Source organism: Papaver somniferum, chromosome 7 (assembly GCF_003573695.1).
Source record: "Papaver somniferum cultivar HN1 chromosome 7, ASM357369v1, whole genome shotgun sequence".
Classification (NCBI taxonomy): Eukaryota; Viridiplantae; Streptophyta; class Magnoliopsida; order Ranunculales; family Papaveraceae; genus Papaver; species Papaver somniferum.
The window spans coordinates 46231870-46255986 of record NC_039364.1 but is presented as its reverse complement, the minus strand read 5'-3'; the positions used below and the strand labels follow the sequence as shown (position 1 = coordinate 46255986).

Here is a 24117-nt window from a genome sequence, read left to right as displayed (position 1 = left end):
TATATATAAAAAAAAACTATTTTTCCTTCGCACGTCATTATTTGTCTTTAAAACGAAGGTTTATTTCAAAAAATATTGTGAAAGCTCACATCTCATACATATGATAAAGTTTTGTATTTACATGAAATCTCATAAGCAAAATTTTATCAGTGGACACAAGTTCATCATACATATTTTCCTTCGTGTCATCGTTATTTGTCTTTAAAACGAAGGATTATTCTGATTTCATGAAAATTCACTTCTTTTATGATAGAACCTTGGTACACATGAAAGATCATAAACTAAGTTTTATCACTGAACCTAGGTTCATATACCTAAATCAGGGATTATAGTTAGTTTACAAAACTAACGATCGAACGAACATACGTTTACAAAACTAGGGTTTTTCATAAAACTCACACCAATTGTATACACATGTATATAACTTCATCATGATCAAAGAATGAACAACTCATGAGGATCATAAACATTAGCAGACAAAAAAAAAAAAAATTTACCTAACGTGTGGCGGCCGGAATTCGGCCGAGCGACGGTCGGACGGCGCCGGCGATCGGTGGCGGCTGGCGGCTCCGGCGGGAAGACTCTCCTTCCCTAGCGTGAAGGTGACGAAGGTGCTGGTCGTGTGTGAGGAAAAATAATAATAAAAAAAGAGGATTAATCCCTTTTATATCAATTTTATTTCCAAAACCTAATTTTCTAAGGATTTCCTTATTGGGCCCGACCCGCGAATCCTAACCGACCACGGACTCGTCATCCAAACCAGTGGTTCAACACCAATTTATGCTCATCAAACGATGCTACAATCATGACATTGAAGCCTTCATCAAGTCGTGGTTTGCTCATGCTCTCTAAATCCGGTAACGTCTCAACTTACGACTAAGTTCAATTACTGGTATTATTATTTATGACCGGAAAATCACCATTTAATGTTGACTGAGGAACACAGCTTTCCTCAGTAAGCAGGGGACTTAATGTAGATGGTGGATTTTCGACAAAGTCTAAACTCGTAAACTCATAATTATACGAGACACGAGTCTCTTATCGAATTCTCAACGGAGAGTACTTTCTATCAAAGTACATGTAGATATGTAGTCTCACGACTGGACAACGACATATCTCATGAATACTGAATACTTCCAGTGATTATTTCTATATAGCATCATGAGATGGACAGCTCCTAGACAGCTTGCTCTGCTAGTATAGAGCGATAACATCTTCAGGAACAAACAACGAGTTTACCCTGACTATATAAAGGATATGACTTACCGACAAGCTCATATCGGGATAATTAATGCTCCTAGACAGCTTGCTCTGCTAGTACAGAGCCACAAAGTTAATTATTCCTAATTAAGATTGATTTTGCCGTGACATTCACTACTGAATTCCCAGAATAATCTATTATTGCTCCTATTCCATGGTCGAATCCACGACTGGTCCCATGGAATGGCAATAACAATTGCTCCTATTCCATGGTCGAATCCACGACTGGTCCCCTGGAATGGCAATAACAATTTTTCTGATTCTATGATCGAATCCACGACTTGATCTCATAGAATAGCAATAACTATATTATCTCATTACTCCGATTTCATGATCGAATCCACAACTGGTCTCATAAATGGTAATAGATAAATCTTAATTACTCCGGTTCTATGGTCGAATCTACGATCCCATGGAATGGTAATGCTCACTTTATTATTCTGAATTCATAGTCGAATCCTCAGCTGATCCTATGAATTAATAATAAACATTTTACTACTCAGTTTTGTGAATTATTCTCCACTGGATTCCATAATTAGTAATAAATAATCAACAACCGGGCATCTGAGCTACCTCTAAGTATGCCCCGATTCAAATGGTGAAGGTGTATCCAACGACGATACACTAACAGTCACCGCACGAACGAGTATTTCAAAAATACAACGAAACGATGAACCTATGCAAAATAGAGAAGAAAATAATAAATAATTAAAAATATTGACAGGGTGCTGGGAGCACGGACACACGACCGACCGACCGTGTCATGGTCAATCCTACGCCAGTTTTATATTTTTAATGCATTTTTATTATTTTTCATGATTTGATGAAAATTCTCTTATTTTATCAAATTTCCTTCGTCTCGAGGAAACTCCCCGGTTTCATGGTACTTCCATAAATCCATAAAAATAATATAAAATTAAGAAAAGGAGTGTGGGGCGTGACCATTGGCCAGCCGGCCATGCCTTGGTCCCAACCGGCCCCACACCCACGGTTTCTTATTATTTTATTATTATTATTTCTCTAATTTCATGAAAAAACTCCTTGATTTCATGGTATTTTTGCACAAATCATCAAATAATAATAAAATAAAATAAATTATAAAAACTTGTGGGACCGGGCCTTGGCCAGCTATCCATGCCTTAGCCGGTCCCACACGCCCCTTTGCTTTATTATTTTATTATTAGTTTTCCTTGAATTCATCAAATTCCTTGATTTCATGGTATTTCTCTCAAATTAGGAAAAATTCCCTCAAATCATCAAAATACTTAAAAATATTAAAAAAATAGGGAAACTCGTGGGACCGGGCCCTAGCCAGCCGGCCATGCCTTCCACAGTCCCACACTCCCTTGTTTTATTATTTTAATATTTTTTGCTTCCTTGAACTCATGAAAACTCCTTCAATTCATGGAAACTCCCAAAATTAATCAAATTTCTCAAAATTCATGAATTTTTCATAAAATCATCAAAATATTATAAAATTAAGGAAAAGGCACCACGGAACCGTAGTCACGACCGGCCGACCATGCCTTGACCATGGCGGTCCCACGCCTCCTCATTCCTTATTTTATTATTATTTTTCATCATCTCATGGTGTTTTCCTCAGTTTCGTCGAAACCCTAATTTTGGCATATTTTCTCGAATGGATGCTCAATTGCACGCCAGAAAATATCAAAATTCTTAGAACTGAGACGTGGACGCCTTGGGGACACAAGCACGCTATCTCGACCGACCAAGATTGGCTCTTTGGCTCACGGAAGCCGGTCCCATCAATTTTCACAGTTTTGACCTAATTTGCACAATTGCTCGTATTAGGTCCAAAACTCTCCCAAACACTTTGGATTTTCATGAAGTGATCGTCACGCGGTCACGGGACAACCCAGTGCCGGTTTCATGACTCCATGGTCGGTCCCTCGCCTCATCATAATTAATTAGGTTTTCTCACCTCAGACGAGCATTTTCGAATAAATGATTAAACCGACATTTAATCATTCTTTCACCAAAAAATTGTCAAATCACGAGTTCTTCGTATTCGCTCACGTGATCATATGGACACTACATGTTTGATCCACGGTCCCATGTAGTCGCTCCCTCCTTCGTCCCATGGTTAAACTTCCGACGAACCATGAATTGATCATCAATTGATCAAATTAGGGTTTCTGAATCCAAGGATCATCATTCCAGATTCCAACCTTAATAATTTTACGACGACCTCATGGTCATTAATTTTATTAATTATGATCGGTTCAACGACCAGTATTCTAATTAATATTTTCGGTGCGCTGCCAATAATCCATCAGATGAGCAACACATGCTCAGACGATCAAATATTCAACAATTCATCACATGAGCAACACTTGCTCAGATGATAAATATTTGCTCAAACCAAGGAATATTGGTTCAACAATCAATATTCAATGATCCATCGAATGAGCAATACTTGCTCACTTCATCGTAAGAATTATACCTCTGTCTCATGACATGTTCAATTCATGAGTTTCAGAACATCATGTTCAACTCAGCAACTACATGGACTCATCGTCCCATCAAACCACGAAGTCATCAATTGACTAACATACCACGAGACGTCAATCGTGTCACTTTTTGGGGATATCACTTAGGGTTTTGGTCTAGCGGTCTACAACACGTATGTTCAAACACACGATGGAATTTGAGCAAGTCGTGCAGTCAGTTGAAGGAATTCACGAGGTAGTGGGTGGAAAATCGACCAAGTCTTCACACGTTGAGAAACTGGTTTCAAACACAATCTCCACTTCCCCACTCCTTGATTCCATCAACTGTCACACTTCATGGGATCATGGTGTCTAAAATTCCAGCAATATAGATAAGTCTCTGAATCATGATTGAATCAGCATCAACAGTATCATCAATCTCACGTCTCATCGACAACACGAGATCATCAACTCATCAATTGAGAAACTACTCTCAATTGAGCAATTTCAATCACTCAGAGCTTATCGTATTCGGAATTGACACGCCCACAATCTTTGATTACCATTGATTCCACACATTTCTCAGCTTCCCTCCTACAGATCAACCCATCCTTTCTTGTGACCGAATTTACTCTGGAACGGTCATTGTCTTGATTTAGGCCAGAGTACTACAGATTGATCTCTCGAATCTAAAGCACCCCCTTTGCAGCGGTGCATCTGTGTGAGGTTTAACATTTCGCTCGGTTCGAGGAGTCTCCTCCGTACGGTCGTCTCCTCAATTCCTTAAAAACCAGCAAATCGTTTTTCCCCATCTACAGTATTTCAATTGTGAACTGACAAAATATAAAATCTGAATAAAAGATCCTTGCACATAATCAACGTTGCAGAAAAATAAAAATGTTTGGTCCATGAGAACTGAAATGAAGATAAATAAAAAAAAATAATCCAAGACAAATAAAAATCCACACATCAAATCATTACTTGCAGAAATGAACTTTGGTAGGCTAAAGCTAGCGGGGTGTGAACTTCCGAGGATTCCTGCAACCTGCCTTGTTGTGACCTGTTTCTTTGCAATTGCTGCAATGAACTTTCCTCTTCACCTTCTTCTCACCTTTACTTATAATCCCTTTCCCTGGTGGTCTACCTGGTTGCTTCTTCACGGTAGGCGGGTTGACGGTGTCGTCTGGATGATATTCAACAAGCCTGTTGTAGTTGGGAATCGGCTGGATGGCATGCATATAAGTCTTCCTAAAATAGTCGCTTGTAAAATACGGTGAAATGAAATCAATAGCCTCACGTTTAATCTTTCGTATGGCTGCAAGAGCATGAGCACAAGGAAAACAATATACGCGCCACCTGGAAGAAAAAAAAAATCAAAAATCAGTTAGTTGCACATACAAATCATAAAACACTCAAAATTAGCTATCTACAGGTGCATGTATAGGATGTGTATCTTTAAGTTACACTTGCAAAATAAATGTGTAACTATTATTTACACATGCATATATCTAATGTAAAGTGAATATACACATTCTAAAAAAAAGAACATACAGAGAGAAGAAAAAACATAAGAAACCAAACCTTTGACAGGTACAAGTCTCGTGTTCGAGGTCCACCATGTGAGACCTTTCACTAATAACTTCAAACACGGTAGGACTAGCAACCAATACTTCCCAATCCAAACCTTCATCTTGATGAGCCACAAGCTTTTCTTCATACTCAGGGGTTAATGGAGTCATCATATTAGCACCAATTTCACGACGCTCCGCCAACAAACACATTATTTTCCTCATAATCTGAAAAGCAGAAAAAAACTCATGAATACATAAAGTGACAAAACATGAAATAAAAAGACAACAAAACAACAAAACACACACACACACACTCAATTGACCTGATCAACAAGAGCAGATGCAGGCATCTTCTTGTGAACCAGAACCCAGCTATTGACTGATTCTGCTAGAGTACTAGATGTTCGTCCATACCGACAACCTTTGAAATAGGCATTTTCATATGCTTCAGGTAAGATTGTCTCGATGTAATCAGCCACCCAATCGCAGTTCAAGTATCTAATCTTCTGTATGGCTTTCGCATGGTTTTCAGGTGAGAGTGCGTATGTCGCCTCTCGGAAATGGTCCATCACAAGCGAGTACCTAGGATCTGTTGCAGTGATGGGTATATTTTTCGTCAAATGATAGCAGCAGAAGTTGTGGAACCCATCTGGATAAACAAGTGGATCACCCTGCAAGAGTCCTTCATGTCGATCCGAAAGGAAGGTGATTGGCCTCCCATCACCAACAACTTCAGTCAAATTCCTTAAAAACCACTCCCAGTTATCGATCGTCTCAGAATCGACTAGTGCAAAAGCAAGGGGAAAAATCCTACAAAAAAATTTGTGTAGAATCGAAAGAATAATAAGTTTCACACAAACAGAAAACAATGTGTAAATACAAGTTACACATGCTAAAACAAATATGTAACTTAAGGTTACATATGCTATTTTCTTAGTTACACACTGAGTAAAGTAATGTGTAACTGAGAGTTACACATGTGTAACTCTCAGTTATTTGTCAACTGAAGTTGTTCAAAAAAAAAAAACATAAAAAAAACATACCTTTACCACCATTGATCCCAATAGCTGCCATCAAGCAACCTTTGAATGTACCAGTAAGGAAAGTAGTATCCAAGTATACCATTGGACGACAAAACCGGTACCCCTTGATGCATGCAGCAAATGCGATGAAATTCCGTTGGAACTGTTTATTTGCACGTTCAAACTTTATCACACTACCAGGGTTGGTTTCCATTATAGCATCAATATACCATACCAAGTGCGAGTAGGACTTGACATCGTCTCCATAAATCGTCTCATAAACCTTTTCCCTAGCATTATATGCCTGATAGTCCTCCATGTTAATCCCATAGTTAGTCTGGAAATCAGCAGCAATTTGCTTGGGATTCTTGTGAGGATTTTTGCGAACTTCTTCCTCAATCAAACTAGACGAGAAGCTGGTGGAGTAAGTTTGGTTCAAGTTGCGCCCACCAGCACCACAAATGTGCTCAGGGTTATAAGACCTGACTTGAAGAGGTTCATACAAAATATAAACAATTGAACCAAAACACAATATGGTGCAAAAAACATCATGTGTAAACCAAAGTCACACATACTGTAACAAAACATAACATATACTAAGCATTAGATGACGGAACATGGAAAACCTACCTGAAACATTTCGTTCCTTTCATCGATAGAAGCTGCATGGAATTTCCATCCGCATTTTTCATCAGCACACTTAGCCGTGAACCTAGAACGCTCATTGTGAGTTACAATCATTTGGAAACCAGTGCGAAGACGATACTTAGTGAAAGCAACCCTGACTTGCGTAACTCCTTCAACAAACACATGACCAATCTCACCAAGAACCTTGGGCCAACCATCCGATAACAAAGGTTTCGCAGGCTTGATTTTATCTTCCAAATATATTGCAGTAGTAAGATTGTTTCTGGACGAAGACGTACTACTAGACCCATTAGAAATAGAAGAATTTTCCCTAGAGCTGGAGGAAGAGGCCACACGAGGAACATTTTGCAAGAAAATATCAACACTGGTCTTCTGTTTACTATTTGTGATGGATATAAGAGCTTGCAACGAAAAATCACAGTCAAGCGGAAAATCTTTCCCACTTTCTCGGAAGAAGAAAGTAATACCAAGTGGAGTAAACTGCTTCCATTCCCTGCAAACTTGTTCCTTAAACTCTTCAAGTTTGAAATCAGTATTAACACGCAGGGTAATTAAATCTGAAAAGTAGCGAACAACAGCAATGCAACTAACAACAACGCAACTAACAGGATCCATGACAACCTGAAAAATATCAAACACACAATAACAATATCAAAATTTTAAAACGAACGCAATTCACTCGGGGGCGTTGCCCCCTCGTGAGAAGTATATTCTATGCGGCAAGCTAAATATGAGTAAAAGATACAGATGATACAACTATTTACACATAAACATGTTACAGGACATATATATGTAACTTCAACTTACACATGCTTAAAATACAACAAGATATATATGTGTAAACTAAAATTACACATGCTACAACTAAAAAACATCTATTTCTTCCTCACACATGCTTAAAATACAAACATGATATATATGTGTAAACTAAAATTACACATGTTGCAACTAAAAAACATCCGCACCTTCCTTACACATGCTTAAAAATACAACAGGATATATATGTGTAACCTAAAGTTACACATACTGTAACAAAAAAACAGCATGTCTAACAAATCAAATTGAAATTGTTCTACTGAAACAAAATTGTTTCTTCATACTCCTCTCAGTATCAACAAAAATTAACAGATCGGACATGCAAGAAGAACAAATAATTCAAAAAAAAATTTGAAAACAGATCTGAAATCAAAAACAAAATAAAATTCTTACCTAGATTGATTGTTTTCTTACTTCTGAAACAATGTTCTTACTATTCCTCTTCTCGGTATCAACCAAACATGTGTAAGCATCAACAAAAACATACTCAGTATCAAAACCAAATAAAAAAAGTGAAAAAACTAGATCGCAATTGTAACAATCAAAATAAATTGAATTGAAAACTAGATCGAAATCACAATTCGTACCTACGTTGATTTCTCTATTCCAAACTGTCTTCTTCTTCTTCTCAGACTCAATAAAATCGAAACAAAACAAAAATCCAAAAATCAGTAGAAGATAGAAATCAAACAATCAATCAGAAAAAGTAATGAATCAAACCTATTCGATACAAACAGAAGATAAAATTGATACAAACCTATTTGTTGTTCTTCAATGCATCGTCTCAAACTCGTCAGATCTGAAATCCACTGAATAACATCAATAAATAGAGAAAAAGCAACAATGAATCCTTGTTCTTCGTCTCCTCTTCAACACAACAACAGACTAACGAACTCTTGTTCTTCAATGCAACAATTTCGTGTGAAGAAAAAACCTAATTCTGTTTCTGAAGAAAAAATCAACGAGAGCAGAGAGAATAGAGAGCTGAAAACTAATTTGATTTGATTTTCTGTTTCTGTTACCGTATAAAACAGCTTTAAATACTGGAGGGTAATTATGGTATTTTCACTTTTATTAATAATCCTGATGACGTCAGCAATCCGGGAAAATTCAAAACCAGGCCCCAAAAAAAAAGTTTTGGGCCTAGAAATAACAAAAATGGAAAGTGTGGAGTTGATAGTGGAGGATCCACTTTGTGGGGCTCGTATATGTTGAACCCATATAATAGGGGGTTCTAGTATTTTTCACTTATTTAAATTTAGAGACAAAGCGATGATGTGGACCTAAGACCCGAGATCACGAAAAAAGTCTTATTTAGACTTTCTCATTTACCCCCACTTAGGCATGTCATTTTTCTCTATAACCTTCACCCTTGCATTGGAGAAGAAACTTTGGTGAAAAAGGTCTAAGATCCTAGATGTCATACTAATTTAAAACCTTTACCCCTTGCATTGTAGATGCTCTAAGATACAAACAAAATGGTCGTTCACTTATTAAAACAAAAACGAATCATGAATAAAATGTTTTTGTAGAAAAAAAACATGTCGAAGCTGCGCCCTAAGATTTTGAAACCCGGAGTTTGACCGTAAAAAGCCTAAAGAAATACGGCGATTTCCAGTGAAAAAATTACCACTTGTCAAACTTTTGTTCGAATTGGTACACCATGTTCGACTTCGAACGTATCCGTCTAAGCCCTCGTGCTAAAACACATAGGAGGCACAAGCCGCACAACGTACGTCTAACCCACTCAGTGGGTCCCAAAACCGCGCTTCCACAGCCAACGCTAAGATCTCCTAGCATTTCTGATTCTGATTTCTTGAAGATTCTGTGCCATGAGATAGACACAAAGAGACACTCCATGGCTACCATTTTGGCACAACGAAACCTTGACATTAATGGAAAAAGAAACAAACAAAAATGATAAGAACGAGGAAGACGTGGATCATAAATGTCATGTCAAGGGTAAAAATGGCATTTACCTGTGTGAGAAAACGGCTCTTTTCGTTTTATTCAACGATTTATTTAAACCGAACACATGAAAATAAAAAATAACGCTTGGTTTTATCATTCCCTATCCGAAATTTTCTGCAGAAAGAAGAGGATTCTCTGTAACTTTGCCTCTGTATCTTTCGCTCTCTTTCCACTAACAGAAGACCGGTATTAAGTTCAAACGCTAGATTTAGAGAGAGAAAGTGAATCACACAAGAAATCAAGAAAAAGGTAGAATTTAAATTAAATTAGGGTTTTAGATACATATATTAATTTGTTCTTGAATAATAATCAGTTTTTCTTTAATTTTTTGTTCTAGTCTATATAGTTTAGTGATCCAAGGATAGATATCATTTTGTTTATTTGTACGTTGTTTTTGTTTTATTCACAGATCTTGTACTAATTATTTTATTAAATGAATCAATTAAAGATGAGTTTAGCAAATCTTAGTAGTAATCTACTGATTTCTTAATCAAACAGGTTTATTGGTTTCTTATTGAGTTCATTACATCTCGAAGTCGTCGTTCAAATGCCTTCGGAGACGACTGCAGTCTCGCCTCAATGGCAAGAAAAGGCAAACGACTTTTTTTCGTCTTCAGGTAATTCAAAATTTCTTTCTCTTCAATTTTTCTTTTTGTTAGTGTTTCTTGTCATTGAGTATGATTGCTGTGCAGGTGTTAAGCTTAAAGAAGCTGGAAATATTTTTGGGGAAGCTGCTAAAGAGGCTAAAGAAAATGTTGCCGATGTGGCAGAAAGAGTAGGATCAATAATGAGGAGTCGCTGGTCCATTTTTCAGCAGAATAACTTACGTCCTGGATCTAAAGAGGCAGTGCAAGAGCGATTTCTTTCTGTTGCTGCTTCAACAGGGACACTCTTTAGGAGGGGGATATCCGAGACTAAGGAAAAATGTGTTGTGGGAAAGCTCAAAGTTGAAGAGGTAAGTTTCAATATTAGAATAAAAACTGTTCTCGTTTATAAACAGGATTAAAGTGAGGAATTTTTGAGATACATCCTGTACATGTCACGATGTCCACTTTTAAGTTAGTGTCACTGTGCCACAATAGAGTAAGTTGTTGTATGAATTGTATAGTTCTTGCAAAATAAGATGCTATAACCAGTGTGTGAAATGTTTTCTCTTGGTTTGCATTCATCTGTTCATTATAAACGTAAGTTATATAGTTTCGAAAGTTCATCCTGTAGTATTGTATTGACAACCATAGATTTCATTTTTTAGGTGGCAAAGAAGACTGCTCAAAGAAGTAAAAGTATTTTAACTAACATTGAGCGTTGGCAGAAGGTACATGATACTGTAATTTGAATGTTGTTGTTTTTAGTAAAAGTTCATATCATTGCTAACGGGCAATTTTTGTTTTTCTTTAATTTTGCAGGGAGTTGCCAGCACTGATGGTGAGTTTTATGTTCCCTTTACTTGCTGGTGATAAATAGATTGTTTAGTATATGTATTCCCTATTTATATCTTGTTGCTATATGTTCCCCTTTAATCTGTATCAATTTCTTGAGTATGCCTTTTGCTAATTGCACTCGCCACCACCTGCACTGGTTTCTGATGCAAAACCCGGGAAGCCTTTTTACTTTGATTAAGTTCTTATTTTTGATCGAGCCAACTTTAATTTATCAGTTCATGTATCAATGAGTTCCACTGTAGAGCCCTTATTCCCTAGTCCTTTTGTGCTCGTGATATTGGAAGTGTGTCCTTGTCCAATCATAGAAGTATACTTTTGATTCATTATCAAGCATAGTATGGTTAAGAGCTATAAATTTTGATGTGGTTAAAGATGTTGTGCTCGTAAGTCATATGGCCCACATGTGGTTTCCAATGCTCCAATGGAGCTTCACTAGGCAATAAGGTGATAAAGTGACGCTTCATCTAGAAAGGCTTACAGAAGTAACTTTTGGTGATTTACAAAATCTTTGTGTTGAAATATCCTTCAAATTGAGAAGCTCTGACAAACGAATGGGCTTTAAGACGGACTCTAGAGTTAGATTGTATTGGCAAATTAATACTTCCCACCAGCAAACAATAATCTGAAGCTGATGGAAGCTTCTCCCTGCTTTTGCAGTTTTGGAAACGGTCAATGGCGATCATGCCTGAAGTTCCTTCTAGTGTCACTAAGCTTGTATTAGCAACTAGCTAATACTCGGTGTTAACTTAACACCACCTTAGTAACAACCCAGTTTTTTTGTTGATGCAATTCTTAGTTTCCTGTCCTTAGAGGTGAGACACAACATCCACCCATGAAAGTTTATTACTTAACAGGTGGAACTGAAGCAGTTAGTGTTGTTTTAACAAAAGCAACTAAGTTTCTATAACAAAGAGAACAAACTTCTGACTACCAAATTTGATTTCAACACATGAATAAAAAGATATTCTAAAGGTGTTACATGTTACTTCAAGTCCATGTTGGTAAAAGTTGGTAGCTGAACAATCATCAGTTTGCAAAATCTGATTGACATTTTCATTTGTAGTGTTTGGAGTTCCAATTGAGATAACTGTGCAACGTCAACAATCCCTCAAGCCCATTCCTCATATTTTGGTTAGCTGTGCTGATTACCTCGTATTATCAGGTGACTTATCAAATAAAGGAATAAATTTAGTACATACAATAACATATGTCGTGTATAGTGTGAATATTGGCCATTGTTTTCTTACAGGTTTGAGTACAGAGTACTTGTTCAAAAATGAAGGCGACAAAAAAGTCATTCAACAATTGATTTCACTATACAACCAAGGTATCACTTATTGAAAATTTGAAGGTCAGTTAGAAATATGTATGGAGTTTATGTTCAGAAACTGCTCACTTGTGTGTTACAGATTGGACTGCATCATTGCCGGACGGCATTAATCCTGTTGACATTGGAATTCTACTCAAGTGTTACATTGCTAGTCTTCCTGAGCCGCTCATCACATTCGATCTTTATCATGAAGTTAGAAATGCTCGTTCCAGCATACATGCAATCAGAAATATATTGAAGAAACTTCCAAGTGTAAATTACATGACACTGGAATACCTAACTGCACTGTTGCTCCGGGTGAGCCAGAAATCACCTCTTAACAAGGTAAATTCTCTTTGTTTCTTCTCTCGTATCTCTCTAGCTTGAATGTTAGTTAGTTTTGTCGATAAATGATTTACCATCTAAAGGATTCCGTAATGACTTACCATCTGAAGGTTTTCGTAAATATGTTTTCACGTAGCTGTATTATTTATCATGTAAGTTCAACCTCATTCCGCTATATGTGCCACTTTTGCACTTCATAGCTTGTGATATGACTTCTTGAATGTATTCTTTAGAACCAGGGTGACCAGTTTCGTTCTCAACTCACATATACCTATTCTTTTGCATTTACAGTCGGTTTAGTGATACATGCACAAGCTATGGGAAAATGATGTACCTTCTATTATGATTGAGATATTAAGACGCATTTTGCAGTATGAATAAATGATGAGATTGCTGATTTCTATATTTTGAATAGATGGATGCTGGCAGCCTTGCAGTGGAGATGGCTCCTCTCATCATTTGGCAAAAGGAGCAGAGACCAGAATTTTTCTCTCGGTACTGCAATTTTTCATCTAAAGGTTCTTCAGACAAGTCCCTGGATAGGACACCGTCCACCCGCAGTGCCTGGGATAACCTTTCAGGTAAGTTAGTATTTCTTTTACTGCATTAACATTTGGATGGACGCCTTTCACGTGGAACTATGAAGATTTACCATATTTAAAGGAGGGATGGCAAAAACATTGATTTCATGTCCCTTATTCAAATATGATTTACCCACTTTATCTATCCGATTTGATTTAACAATGGTGTGATCAACATGCTGTGTCAAAGGTTTTGACATTGCTGAGAATCTGGTGTAAACATTTTTGCTTTGGTTAGGTTGCTTATGTATTGTGAAAGGTAACCTGGTACAATGTTTTCTGATTACGGTTGGTTCAAGTGTTGCCCATTTTATGGACCCGAAAAATTGGAGAGTAATTTATCATTGACGTTTCACAAACATGCTGTCTTAAAGGTTTTGAAAATGCTGAAAATCTGTTTTGAACTTGCCGCTTCACTTATATTGCATATTTATTAAGTATAGAAACCTGGTTGCACATTTGTTTGTTAATATTTTCTTTCCTAAGATAGTTTTTATTTTGACTTTTGCATTTCGATATCGGGGGTTATGTCACTCAATCGATCTCTTTGGTTTGGCAAATGAGTCTGTATTCATCTTTAACCACTATATTTCAACTCCTCCTCTCTTCTTGTATTTCTGCAGAAACTGATGCAAATATGGAGGCATCTTCGGCTATTCCCCTGGACGATGGCTTGCCCACAACTGATTTCAGCTCGATCGAGGTTATTCAGTGCCTCATCCAACAGCATAACGCGATTTTCACCGATGCAAATGAGACAACTTGGAGATGATGTGATTGACATGAACAGCATTTCCCCCTCATAGATAGAGTTCACATTGTTTTCCTGAAATTTCCAGCGTAGTTTTAGAAATATCTTTACCCATATAGCAACCTTGAATCTTTTAAGACAATTTTCAAACTTGGAAAAGCTCATGGTTTGGGTCTGTAAATTGTGCAACATTCAGTTTAAGTAATAACAGTGATAATATGGATTGAATTGTCAATAGTCATTTTTTCAAATGTCAGATTAGGGAATTTTTGTAAAGGCTGTACACTCTTAATAGTTGAATTTGTAAAATGCTAGAACCCATTCAAATAATTTTCCAGTTTATCTTCCAGGCCAGTAGAAAAAACATAAAGTGAAAATTGTCATTCGTATTGTTGTCAGACTGGTTACATGGAGCATATCATCACTCTGGGGATGTGTCTGAGTTATACTGATAATCTTATGAAAGATAAAAAAAAAACTTCCAAAACTCTGTACTCCCCACAAGAATCGTTTCTGCTACTGCTGAATAAAATAAAGAGATGTCTATTCTCAGTCTATTACTAATCTGAAGGAAATGCAAAGCTATCGGTACAGAATCTAAAACTGGAAGCAGTTAGAAACATCAAATGCTTACTACAAAAACTAACAAAGCAGTGTTTCTTACACAGGCACAATAACAAACTTTACTAAATCACCAGTGGAATGAGCTAGGGAGTGGCGGTTCCATATAATCGAACATGTCTGGTGGAAAATCGTCGAAGAAACTATCTGGGGTTTCAGTGTTTATGCTGCTCCCCTTCACCAAGTCTCTGTCGGCATTTCCTAACCCAAAAAAGGGTAAATCTAAAGGGAAGTGTGAGCCGTTTTCAGGTTCAGAAATTTCTCCACGACCAAACACATCCAAATCGAGGTTTTGATTTTCTGATAAGAGCGGAATGTCTAGTTCTGGTTCAGGAAGTTGTGGAAAAGAGAATTGCAGTGGCTGCGGATGATCACTGAATGGTTTTGTTTCAGTTGTTGAAGGGAGCTCAAGTTCGGGTAAAATTTCCATATTGTTAAGATTGTTTTGTTTCACTAAATCTGGTAATGCCACCATTTTGATAGGTACATTGTTTCCCATGTAACAAGAAGGTTGAGAAGAATTACTCATTGAAGGTTGACAAGAATTACTCATTGAAGCCGATTCTTCTTGCATGGTAGTTGGACACAGATTAGGAGGCTGCAATATGTCATAAGCCAGCAAATAAATTATTAGAAAGTTGAAAGCTTGAAAAAAAAAATGTGTAATGTGGCAAGAAAGTTGTGTACCTCTAAGGAAGGCAGTCCATGGAATTTTCCATTGTTTTTCTGTGACTTGGACATGGTTGGTGTCTGCAAAATTCTTGCCAATCTCTTCTGCCTGGTACTCCAGAAGTTCTTGACATCGTTATCGGTTCTTCCCTGCAGATACGTCGCTATTCTTGCCCATTTGTTCCCGAATCGTGCCTGCAAATCAATCACAATCCTCTCCTCTTCTGCTGAAAATTTACACCCACTTTTTTGTGTGTTTTATTGATTCAAACAAAAGAAAATGTAAGTATTTCGGTATTAAAGCAAATTAAAAAAGAAGAAACAAAATTCCCAGTTACTTAAATATTTGGAAATACAACAACAAGAAAAGAAAAAATGAACCCAACAGAAAAATACATAATTATTGGATTAAAATAAACAAATAACACCAGGAAAAAAAAAGTAGGGTACTTGTACAACCATACTGAATCTCTTTTAATCAGTGAAAACTTCTAAAAATTCCAAGAGACACTATAATAAGCATATATAAGACTATAAAACCAGTAACCAAAAAATGCATAATCTTTTAAATCCAAGTGAAAGAAAGAAAAACATAAATGAAACAACCACATTAGAACATGAAGAACACTTGGTCGATCAAAAAACAAAAAAAAAGAAAAAAAAAAGAGGAAAAGTAAGAAAAGGTAGTAAAAGTAAAATCAAACACAACGCAAAACTTTACATGCAATTTTTTGCTAAAGGATTCTGGAAGTTCTAAGTGAGTAAATGAGAGAGTATGAAGAAGAAGAAGAAGAAGAAGAAGAAATGCTTACGTTTTCAAGTCAGGTTTAAGCTTATTAACCCATCTAAGGCGACAAGATTTACCAGTTCTAGGTAAAAGACCTTTAGAACGTATAGAACTCCAATCTCTTGGTCCATACTTATCAACATAAGCCATTAATATTTCATCTTCTTCAGCCATCCATGGTCCTTTTCTCATCACTACTCCATCTTCTCTATCTCTTTTATTCTGTCTTATAATTCCATCCATTTCTTTTCCAAACCCTGATTCTACTCTCTTCTTCTTCATTTGCTATTTCTCTCTTCAAAACTTCAACATTTTGATTTTTGGTTTTGTTAAAAAAAAGAAAATTTAAATTTTCTTTTTGACAAGCGACGGTTAAAGCAGTTACTCCCCCACTATTCCCTTCCCACAAAGGCACAAACCACATCTCCTTCCGTTTTTATCTCTGCTTTTTGAAAACATATGTGAAAATTACGTTATTAACCTTGTTTTCATTGTCATCCTAATCTTCCCGAAAAAGAACCACGACTCTGAATTGGATTTTGATTTTGAGTACGTGACTGTCATGGTAACTAGTGTTTTGAATACTATATAACAACTGCCATGTCATCAAATGGCCACAGAGAGCTATGTTACAATCTTTTGTCAGAACAGTTTTGTTTAAGAATATTATTTCCTAGGACAACAGCACTAATGAACTATCCCTGTCAATAACTTTCCTGTTCTCGGAGTTATGAAAACGTGTTTTAATTTGGTAGTTTGTTCCATAGAATTCATGACATGGTACCGGATCAAAATTCCAGAGTACAGTACTCTGTAAAGACAACCAAATGAAAAGTGCCCACTTTATGTGAAAGAGCCATATGCAGGTTGACAATGTGGTTGTGGTTTCACGGACTTAAGGTCAGCCTCGTGGTTTCGTTTTCTTTCAGTTACAAGCCACGCTCCCGATGTAAAGTGAATGAGTAGAAATTACCCCTCCGATGAAGATGTTCACATTGTTTGTTCCTCTGCGGAATGCAGAATTAGAAGGAAACCAAGAAGAAAATTATCAGTGTTGGTTTCAATGATATACTCCAAAACCCTAAATCTCAAACATAAAACTGAAGAACATTCAGATCCAAGGAAAAAAAAAAAAACTGAAGAACATGAGAATACATGGTTTTTCCTAGGAGTTATGGTCCACATTTTCTCTCATGATTAATCTAACACTAGATAACTCTTTGAGGGGAAATAAAAATGCAGATCATATCATATGTATTACCGATGGATATGATAGGAAGTTAATCGTACATTTCTTTTGAGAAAAAAAAAAAAAGAAGCATCATCGGCATTTATCTCGAAGATAACCCGGATTTCTAGCTTGTTAAATTCTTTATTACTTGCGTGGGAAAGAAAGTACCAACTCCATTGTAATTAATGATCTTTTCAATTTACACAAACATAAATAAAATTCAAAGACCCTTGCAATTTATTCTCGTAAGAATATGATATATTGACTTTAAAAAAGTACCGACTCCACTATAGTTATATAATGTTTTCAATTTACATCCACTTTTTAAATATAAATAAAATTCAACGACCCTTGCATTGGATCTAATTTAATTTCTTCTCGTAAGAATATAATACTAATAAAACTGTAGATTGCGAGTATATCTTAAATACTACGACAATGGCACTACATAATAGTTAATACATACATGCGCATTTCAAAAAGATGCTGCACTTCTTTGTCTAAAATCAACCATTCTTCACTATTTGACCAGTTGCTCTCTTCATTTTTCTTCATCTGCACCACATTCTGGGTCGGATTCTGTTTTCTTTGTAGTAGGCAAAAGTATCACTATCCTCGAACTTATAGTATCTCATCCGCCATTCTCTATGAACTTCTTCAGGAAATCTAATATGCATTTCACTATGGACTTCATGTCTGTTTTTTTAGTTTGTTAGAGCATAGCTCGGTTGAACCCACCAAGCGTCTCTATGTCAAGTTTGGTTGTCATATTTTAGTGAATCAAAACTAATCTAAGAGTCGCTTGATTATGTACTAGAGACAACTTCGTATAGGTTAGAATAGAAAGTCTAGGAATATTTAGACATACGAGTATTACTCGAATACCTGAAGAACGTAAAGAAGTAACAAGCTACAACGACGACATCATCCTTCCTCTTGAGGTTAGTAATATTGACTTGAACTGTTTCATTCCTAACGTATCTTTCAAGTCGTGTTATATTGAAAACATAACTGCGAAGCTGTGAATGAATATTTTACTCTAGTAGTGAGACATGATCATATGATCATAGTATTAAGGAATTAGACTACGAAGTATAACGCTTATCTTTTGAACTTCGTAGATATGACATCGACATAATCGTATGAACGTTGTGATGATTATGATAATGGGTAAAGGTGAAGATTTCATCCTAGGAAACAATGTTTTACATTTGTTTAAAGGAAGTACATTCATGAACTTGTTTTATGAATCGAAAGGGAAATCGCTAGGCTTATTGGTATGGCTATTCAATGCAAATCTTTGGATTACCAATATGTGTGAGATGGTAGAACCAATCGTAACTTGTTATGTATCTTGGTATAACTAATCACAATGCCTGACTTATGATTTGGTATGATTAGTTTTGATTAATTAGTGTAACCGATCCTAAGTAATCAGCTGAAATTGTATGATTGATATTTATAATTGGTGTGACCGATCCTAGTAATTGGTATGACCGATCACAATAGAGTTGTGTAATCGATCCTTGTAATTGGTGTAACATGTCCTAGTAATTGGTATAACCGATCCTGGTGACTGGTGTGACCGATTACAAGCAATACCATGTGTATATGGAAACCGGTTCTGGCAATTGATGTAACCGATCCTGGTAACTGATGTAACCGGTCTCGGTAACTTGTGTGACCGATCACAAGTGTTCCATATTAGGGTATAACCGATCCCAGTGATTGGTAGAACCGATTGAACTCATGAATGTGATTTGATATTTGATCAATCACATAGTTGTCTTGAAATATAAACGAACCAATTCTAAACTTGTTTGGAAGTGTGGTATAATCGATTCCAAGATTGTAAATATGAAAGATGATTTAAAAAGAAAAGATGTAAACATACTTTGAATACGAACAGTAACTCTCATCTTTTATTGTTCAAAGATATTCCTTAATTACTCAAGGAGATCCCGTTCCAAAATAAATTAAGGATCTTTTAATTAAGGTTGTTAGTTTTATATGCTTTAATTACCAGCAATTAAATGCATATCTCTAGAGAATAAAATTTAGTAATGTGCATTTACTAATTGGAGATTTTCTATTGAGAGATTTCGAGAAATATTGGACAAAGCATTTACTGGGATTATGAAAACCGAATGGGCATTTATTGCATATCTTGAGAATACTTTCGGTTTTGGAAATTCCTTGGTGTCCAAACATCCTTGGTTTATAAATACCTAAGTTTGCATTTCTAGCAAACTATCCTAAGAGTCAGACAAACTTCATCTTTTTGTTGTTTCTAGTGGAGCCGTCTATTCGGAGAGGAAAGTACCCTAATTAGGCGAAATCTATTACGACCGCTCGTTTAAAGACTTCTATGGGATCAAGAAGCTCTACGAGTACCGTTGGTGGGAAACTAGATAATTGCAGTTTATTATTTTTCGATTGATTTGATTGACTAACGGTTGTTGAAACTTTGATTGCACCTAGTTTGTTTATTCTTGAGAATCTTCTCTTCTTGTGTTTAAACATGTTGAACTCGTGCTCAACATTTGATTGATCTTGCTTTCTTTGTATCTCGAACTTCAACTCTTTATCTTAGTTTTTTCAATTTAAAGTACAAACTTCAATACATTTGCTAATAGTAATTCAATGTTTACTAAAAACTAAATCGCCTAACATCCCCTTTGTAATTCGAACTGTATAAATCAAAATAAGTGAAATCAATGTATTACTCTTTTGGGGAGGACCAAATGTTGGTTGATGAATTTTAGCTTTCTCATTCTCACAAAATCTCTAGCTCTATACAAACTGGATGGTAAGTCAAGTTGGTTGATCAATTTTAACTTTTTTAATAAGGTTAATGTATTTGATTTTAGCTGAAATTATCATCTATAATATATCTGTCATTTTTTATGTCATCTTCATAAATTGACCTGTTTAAAGTTGATATTGGTTTGTTAACAGTGGTTCTGATTTAGCCTTTGTATGTTTGATTTAGACTTGTTTAAAGTTGATCTTGGTTTGTTTAAAGTTGACCATGAGTACATGATCCACATTTTCTCTCATGATTAATCTATCACTAGATAACTCTTTGAGGGGAAATAAAAATGCAGATCATATGTATTATCGATGGATATGAGAGGAAGTTAATCGTATATTTCTTTTGAGAAAAAAAAAGCATCATCGGCATTTATCTCGAAGATATCCCGGATTTCTAGCTTGCCAAATTCTTTATTACTTGTGCGAGAAAAAAAGTATCAACTCCATAATAATTATGTATGATCTTTTCAATTTACATCGGCTTTTTCAAACATAAATAAAATTCAATGACTCTTGCATTGAATCTAATTTATTCTCGTAAGAATATGATATTGACTTATATCTGGGGGAAAAAAGTACCACCTCCATTGTAATTATATGATATTTTTAATTTACATCCGCTTTTTAAACATAAATAAAATTCAATGACCCTTGCATTGAATCTAGTTTTTACTCGTAAGAATATGATACTGATAAAACTGTAGATTGCGAGTGTATCTTAAATACTACGACAATGGCACTACATTATAGTTAATACATACATGCACATTTCAAAAAGATGCTACACTTCTTTGTCTAAAATCAAGCATTCTTCACAATTTGACCAATTGCTTTCTTCATTTTTCTTCATCTGTACCACACTCTGGGTCGGATTCTGTTTTCTTTGTAGTATGCAAAAGTATCACTATCCTCGAGCTTATAGTATCCCATACGCCATTCTCTATGAACTTCTTCAGGAAATCTAATATGCATTTCACTATGGACTTCCAGTCTGGTTTTTTAGCTTTCACATAGTATTTCACGTGACCAAAGAAGGAGAACATATCGTCATAGTATAGCTTTAAGTACAACAGACTTTAAAATACGTAAAAGTACTATGCACTGGCAGAACAACTTGAGTAAATATTGATTATTAATTCTAAATACTCTAACTTGAGTATTCTCATAAGTTATTATCAATCTACGGATCTTCAACAACAAGGTGCTGAACGAAAACATGCAGAATTGTAGAAGAACTTGAAGAAAGAATTCAAGAGATGTTGAAGATTCAATAAATCAAGAAGCATTATAGAGACTGAGCTGAAAGTTTAGTTTTTATTATTTTTAAACCATATGTAATTGATAGTTTTTCACTGAAATTGCGAAAGGGGGAGATTGTTAAAGCATCTCTCGGTCAAACTCACAAGTTTTGGTGTATCAATCTTGTTGTCAATGTTAGTAGCACAATATTATATCTTGATTTATACTCTACTAAAGTCAAGTCACGGTCTAGGTTTAAAGCATGGTAGTTGAGTATCAGAATTGATCGAATACCCTTGAAGTTTGAAGATTGAAGGACAATGGAGGCATATGCGAGAACTTCATCAATAAAAGTATGTGAAGACTGACTAATCATACTTTCTCATTATCTATATCATTATACCATATGAAACAATGTCGTATGGGTTTAGTGTAACTTGAGGAATTGAAAAACGAACTTTCGAGTTCAAGCATGTTCTTGATTGATCTTGAAATATGATTCAAGCAATGGTTGTTCGTAGACCTTTAGCAGTTAGATAAATTTTATTGTTCACAAACTAATTTTGATTAAAAAAAAAACTCCAACCGTTTTCTCCTAAATCTTCAGAATTCCTATCCAATATCTCAAATCTACCAGATTTGGTCTGATTTCCTCAGATCTTCTAGTTAGATTTGAATACAGTTGTAATTATATGTATGTTAATTTTAAATAAAACAATCGTTTTTATAAAACGATATTAGGTTTTCTAGTATGTATTTGTTTTATCTTGTAATGGTTTTTATATGCCATTTAGATTAATTCTTGAATACTTCCCAAAAAAAATTCATATCCTTCATGGCATTTCAATCGTCTCAGATATTTCATCCAGGACAATATACTTCGGCATGACATGAATTTACATTTATGTGAAGAACAAGCATACCGAAATTGATTGTGGTAACAACATTTTTCGCAAATTACTCCCGCTTGGGACATGTATATCTTACTGAAGAAGAAGACAATTCAATATGGCAGATTACTAAATCACAAGCCATTCCCCCGACATCATCAGATTTATCTTTGAAATCCATGTATTTGATACTTAATTTTTTTAATTTTTCATGCTTTTCGTGGTTGATGTATTTGAAGATGATGTATGAATTATTATTATTTTAACGAAATAAAGAAGTAATCTTGTTTCTTCAAAAAAAAATAAAAAAAAAAAAGATCTTTTAATACCAAGTGCAAAAAGTACACAAACTAGTTTTGAGTTCACAAACCCAGTTTACAAACTAGGCACTTTTTAGTATTGTCCTTGATATTTTTAGGATTGCGAAAGTACATGAACTTTTTTTTGGTTCACAAAGTAGGTGTTTTTAGATATGTTCCTGAACTTTTGGAGAAACAAATAGTACACGAACTGATTTTAGTTTGCAAATCATGTCCTTTTTGTAGCTCTCTTGGATCCTTTTAAAACAATTTTTACTCACAAACTTTTATGGGATTTTGAATAAACTTGGTCTTGAGTGTTATTGAACACCATTTTGGCTTTGATAATTCATGATCTTACTTGGTCCATATGTGAGGTAACCCTTGTGCATGGTTCTTTATGGCAAGTACGCGGGTGCACATTCTTCTTTGTAATATAAGGAAAACTTCTCACATGCTTACATGATTTCCATTCTCTGGAATAATATAATCAGAGAAGTTGAGTTTTGATTAACATCAAATTAGTTCGTAAATAAGGAAACAAGTTCACGTACGAACACTGATTATAAGCTAACAATTGCTTGAATTCTTAGTAACCTTTCCTTGTTCTTTATTATAAATAGAAGGCTTTGTGCGACTAAATTTCTCAATCCCTATGTCCTAGTTTTTTAGATTAGAGTCGTCCTCTAGAGACCTACGTTTCCTTGTGAAATTATATCATGTTACGACTTTGAAGGCTATATTAAGGGATTCGTGAAGTCCGATCAAATTATGTTTTACATGATAGTTCTTGTATCTGAAATCTTATTTATCTATTCTAGGGGGTTGTCTCTTTTGTTATATGACCATTCAAGAACTACAAATCAAGGAATAATATTTATAGAAATTAGAAAGTACTCTTCATCTCAGAATTTTTGATTCCACAAGATAAATATCTAAACTTGTTTAGCTTGTTCTTGTGAGGTAGAGTTGATTAAACATATTTATAACTTTTGAAGAGAGTAAATTATCCTAATTGTTGAAGTTTCCTAGACATCTTTTTTTTCTATTGAAGATTCCTCTATAGCAAACAGATTTATATTACCTTGACTGAAACATATCTGAAAGAGATCAATAGGATTCTTAATAGCACATGTAAGTTAAAAATCTTCATTGTGGTTGAAACAACACATATGCCTGTAAGGGACATCAGCTAGGAGAATCAAGTGCGTAGGGTCTTGCGAGATCAAGAGACGTATGGAGCACGACCGAAGCTGAATTGTTCAGAGGGTTGATATAATATTAACTACATTCCAGTCTCAAGTCTCATAGTAGGCTAGTGATAGACAATTTTGTGTCTAATTTGTTCTCAATACTATATATTGTTGGCACTCGATTTTGTACTAATTTTGGTGTTTTATG

At 35.5% G+C, this 24117-nt stretch overlaps 2 protein-coding genes across 2 annotated transcripts; one reads left to right on the top strand and one right to left on the bottom strand.

Moving 5' to 3' along the window:
• Positions 1 to 9827: 9827 nt before the first annotated feature.
• Positions 9828 to 14496, top strand: LOC113297188 (uncharacterized Rho GTPase-activating protein At5g61530-like). Its single transcript, XM_026545605.1, has 10 exons — positions 9828 to 9987; positions 10237 to 10355; positions 10431 to 10693; positions 10991 to 11053; positions 11145 to 11163; positions 12244 to 12342; positions 12430 to 12507; positions 12590 to 12834; positions 13250 to 13415; positions 14039 to 14496. Exons 2-10 carry the CDS (start codon positions 10286 to 10288, stop codon positions 14185 to 14187), a joined length of 1152 nt encoding a protein of 383 aa, XP_026401390.1. The 5' UTR covers positions 9828 to 9987; positions 10237 to 10285; the 3' UTR covers positions 14188 to 14496.
• Positions 14497 to 14661: 165 nt separating this feature from the next.
• Positions 14662 to 16618, bottom strand: LOC113292703 (transcription factor DUO1). Its single transcript, XM_026541574.1, has 3 exons — positions 16269 to 16618; positions 15475 to 15700; positions 14662 to 15385 (listed from the first exon to the last, which is right to left on the bottom strand). Exons 1-3 carry the CDS (start codon positions 16523 to 16525, stop codon positions 14858 to 14860), a joined length of 1011 nt encoding a protein of 336 aa, XP_026397359.1. The 5' UTR covers positions 16526 to 16618; the 3' UTR covers positions 14662 to 14857.
• Positions 16619 to 24117: the final 7499 nt, after the last annotated feature.

What these genes read in the sequence shown, in the direction of transcription:
- LOC113297188 (XM_026545605.1), top strand. Translation starts at nt 10,286, where the DNA reads ATGCCTTCGGAGACGACTGCAGTCTCGCCTCAATGGCAAGAAAAGGCA. An exon ending in CGACTTTTTTTCGTCTTCAG is followed by an intron (nt 10,356 to 10,430) that starts GTAATTCAAAAT and finishes ATTGCTGTGCAG; the next exon opens with GTGTTAAGCTTAAAGAAGCT. An exon ending in TGCCTGGGATAACCTTTCAG is followed by an intron (nt 13,416 to 14,038) that starts GTAAGTTAGTAT and finishes GTATTTCTGCAG; the next exon opens with AAACTGATGCAAATATGGAG.
- LOC113292703 (XM_026541574.1), bottom strand. Translation starts at nt 16,525, where the DNA reads ATGAAGAAGAAGAGAGTAGAATCAGGGTTTGGAAAAGAAATGGATGGA. An exon ending in CTTAAACCTGACTTGAAAAC is followed by an intron (nt 15,701 to 16,268) that starts GTAAGCATTTCT and finishes CACACAAAAAAG; the next exon opens with TGGGTGTAAATTTTCAGCAG. An exon ending in ATGGACTGCCTTCCTTAGAG is followed by an intron (nt 15,386 to 15,474) that starts GTACACAACTTT and finishes GACATATTGCAG; the next exon opens with CCTCCTAATCTGTGTCCAAC.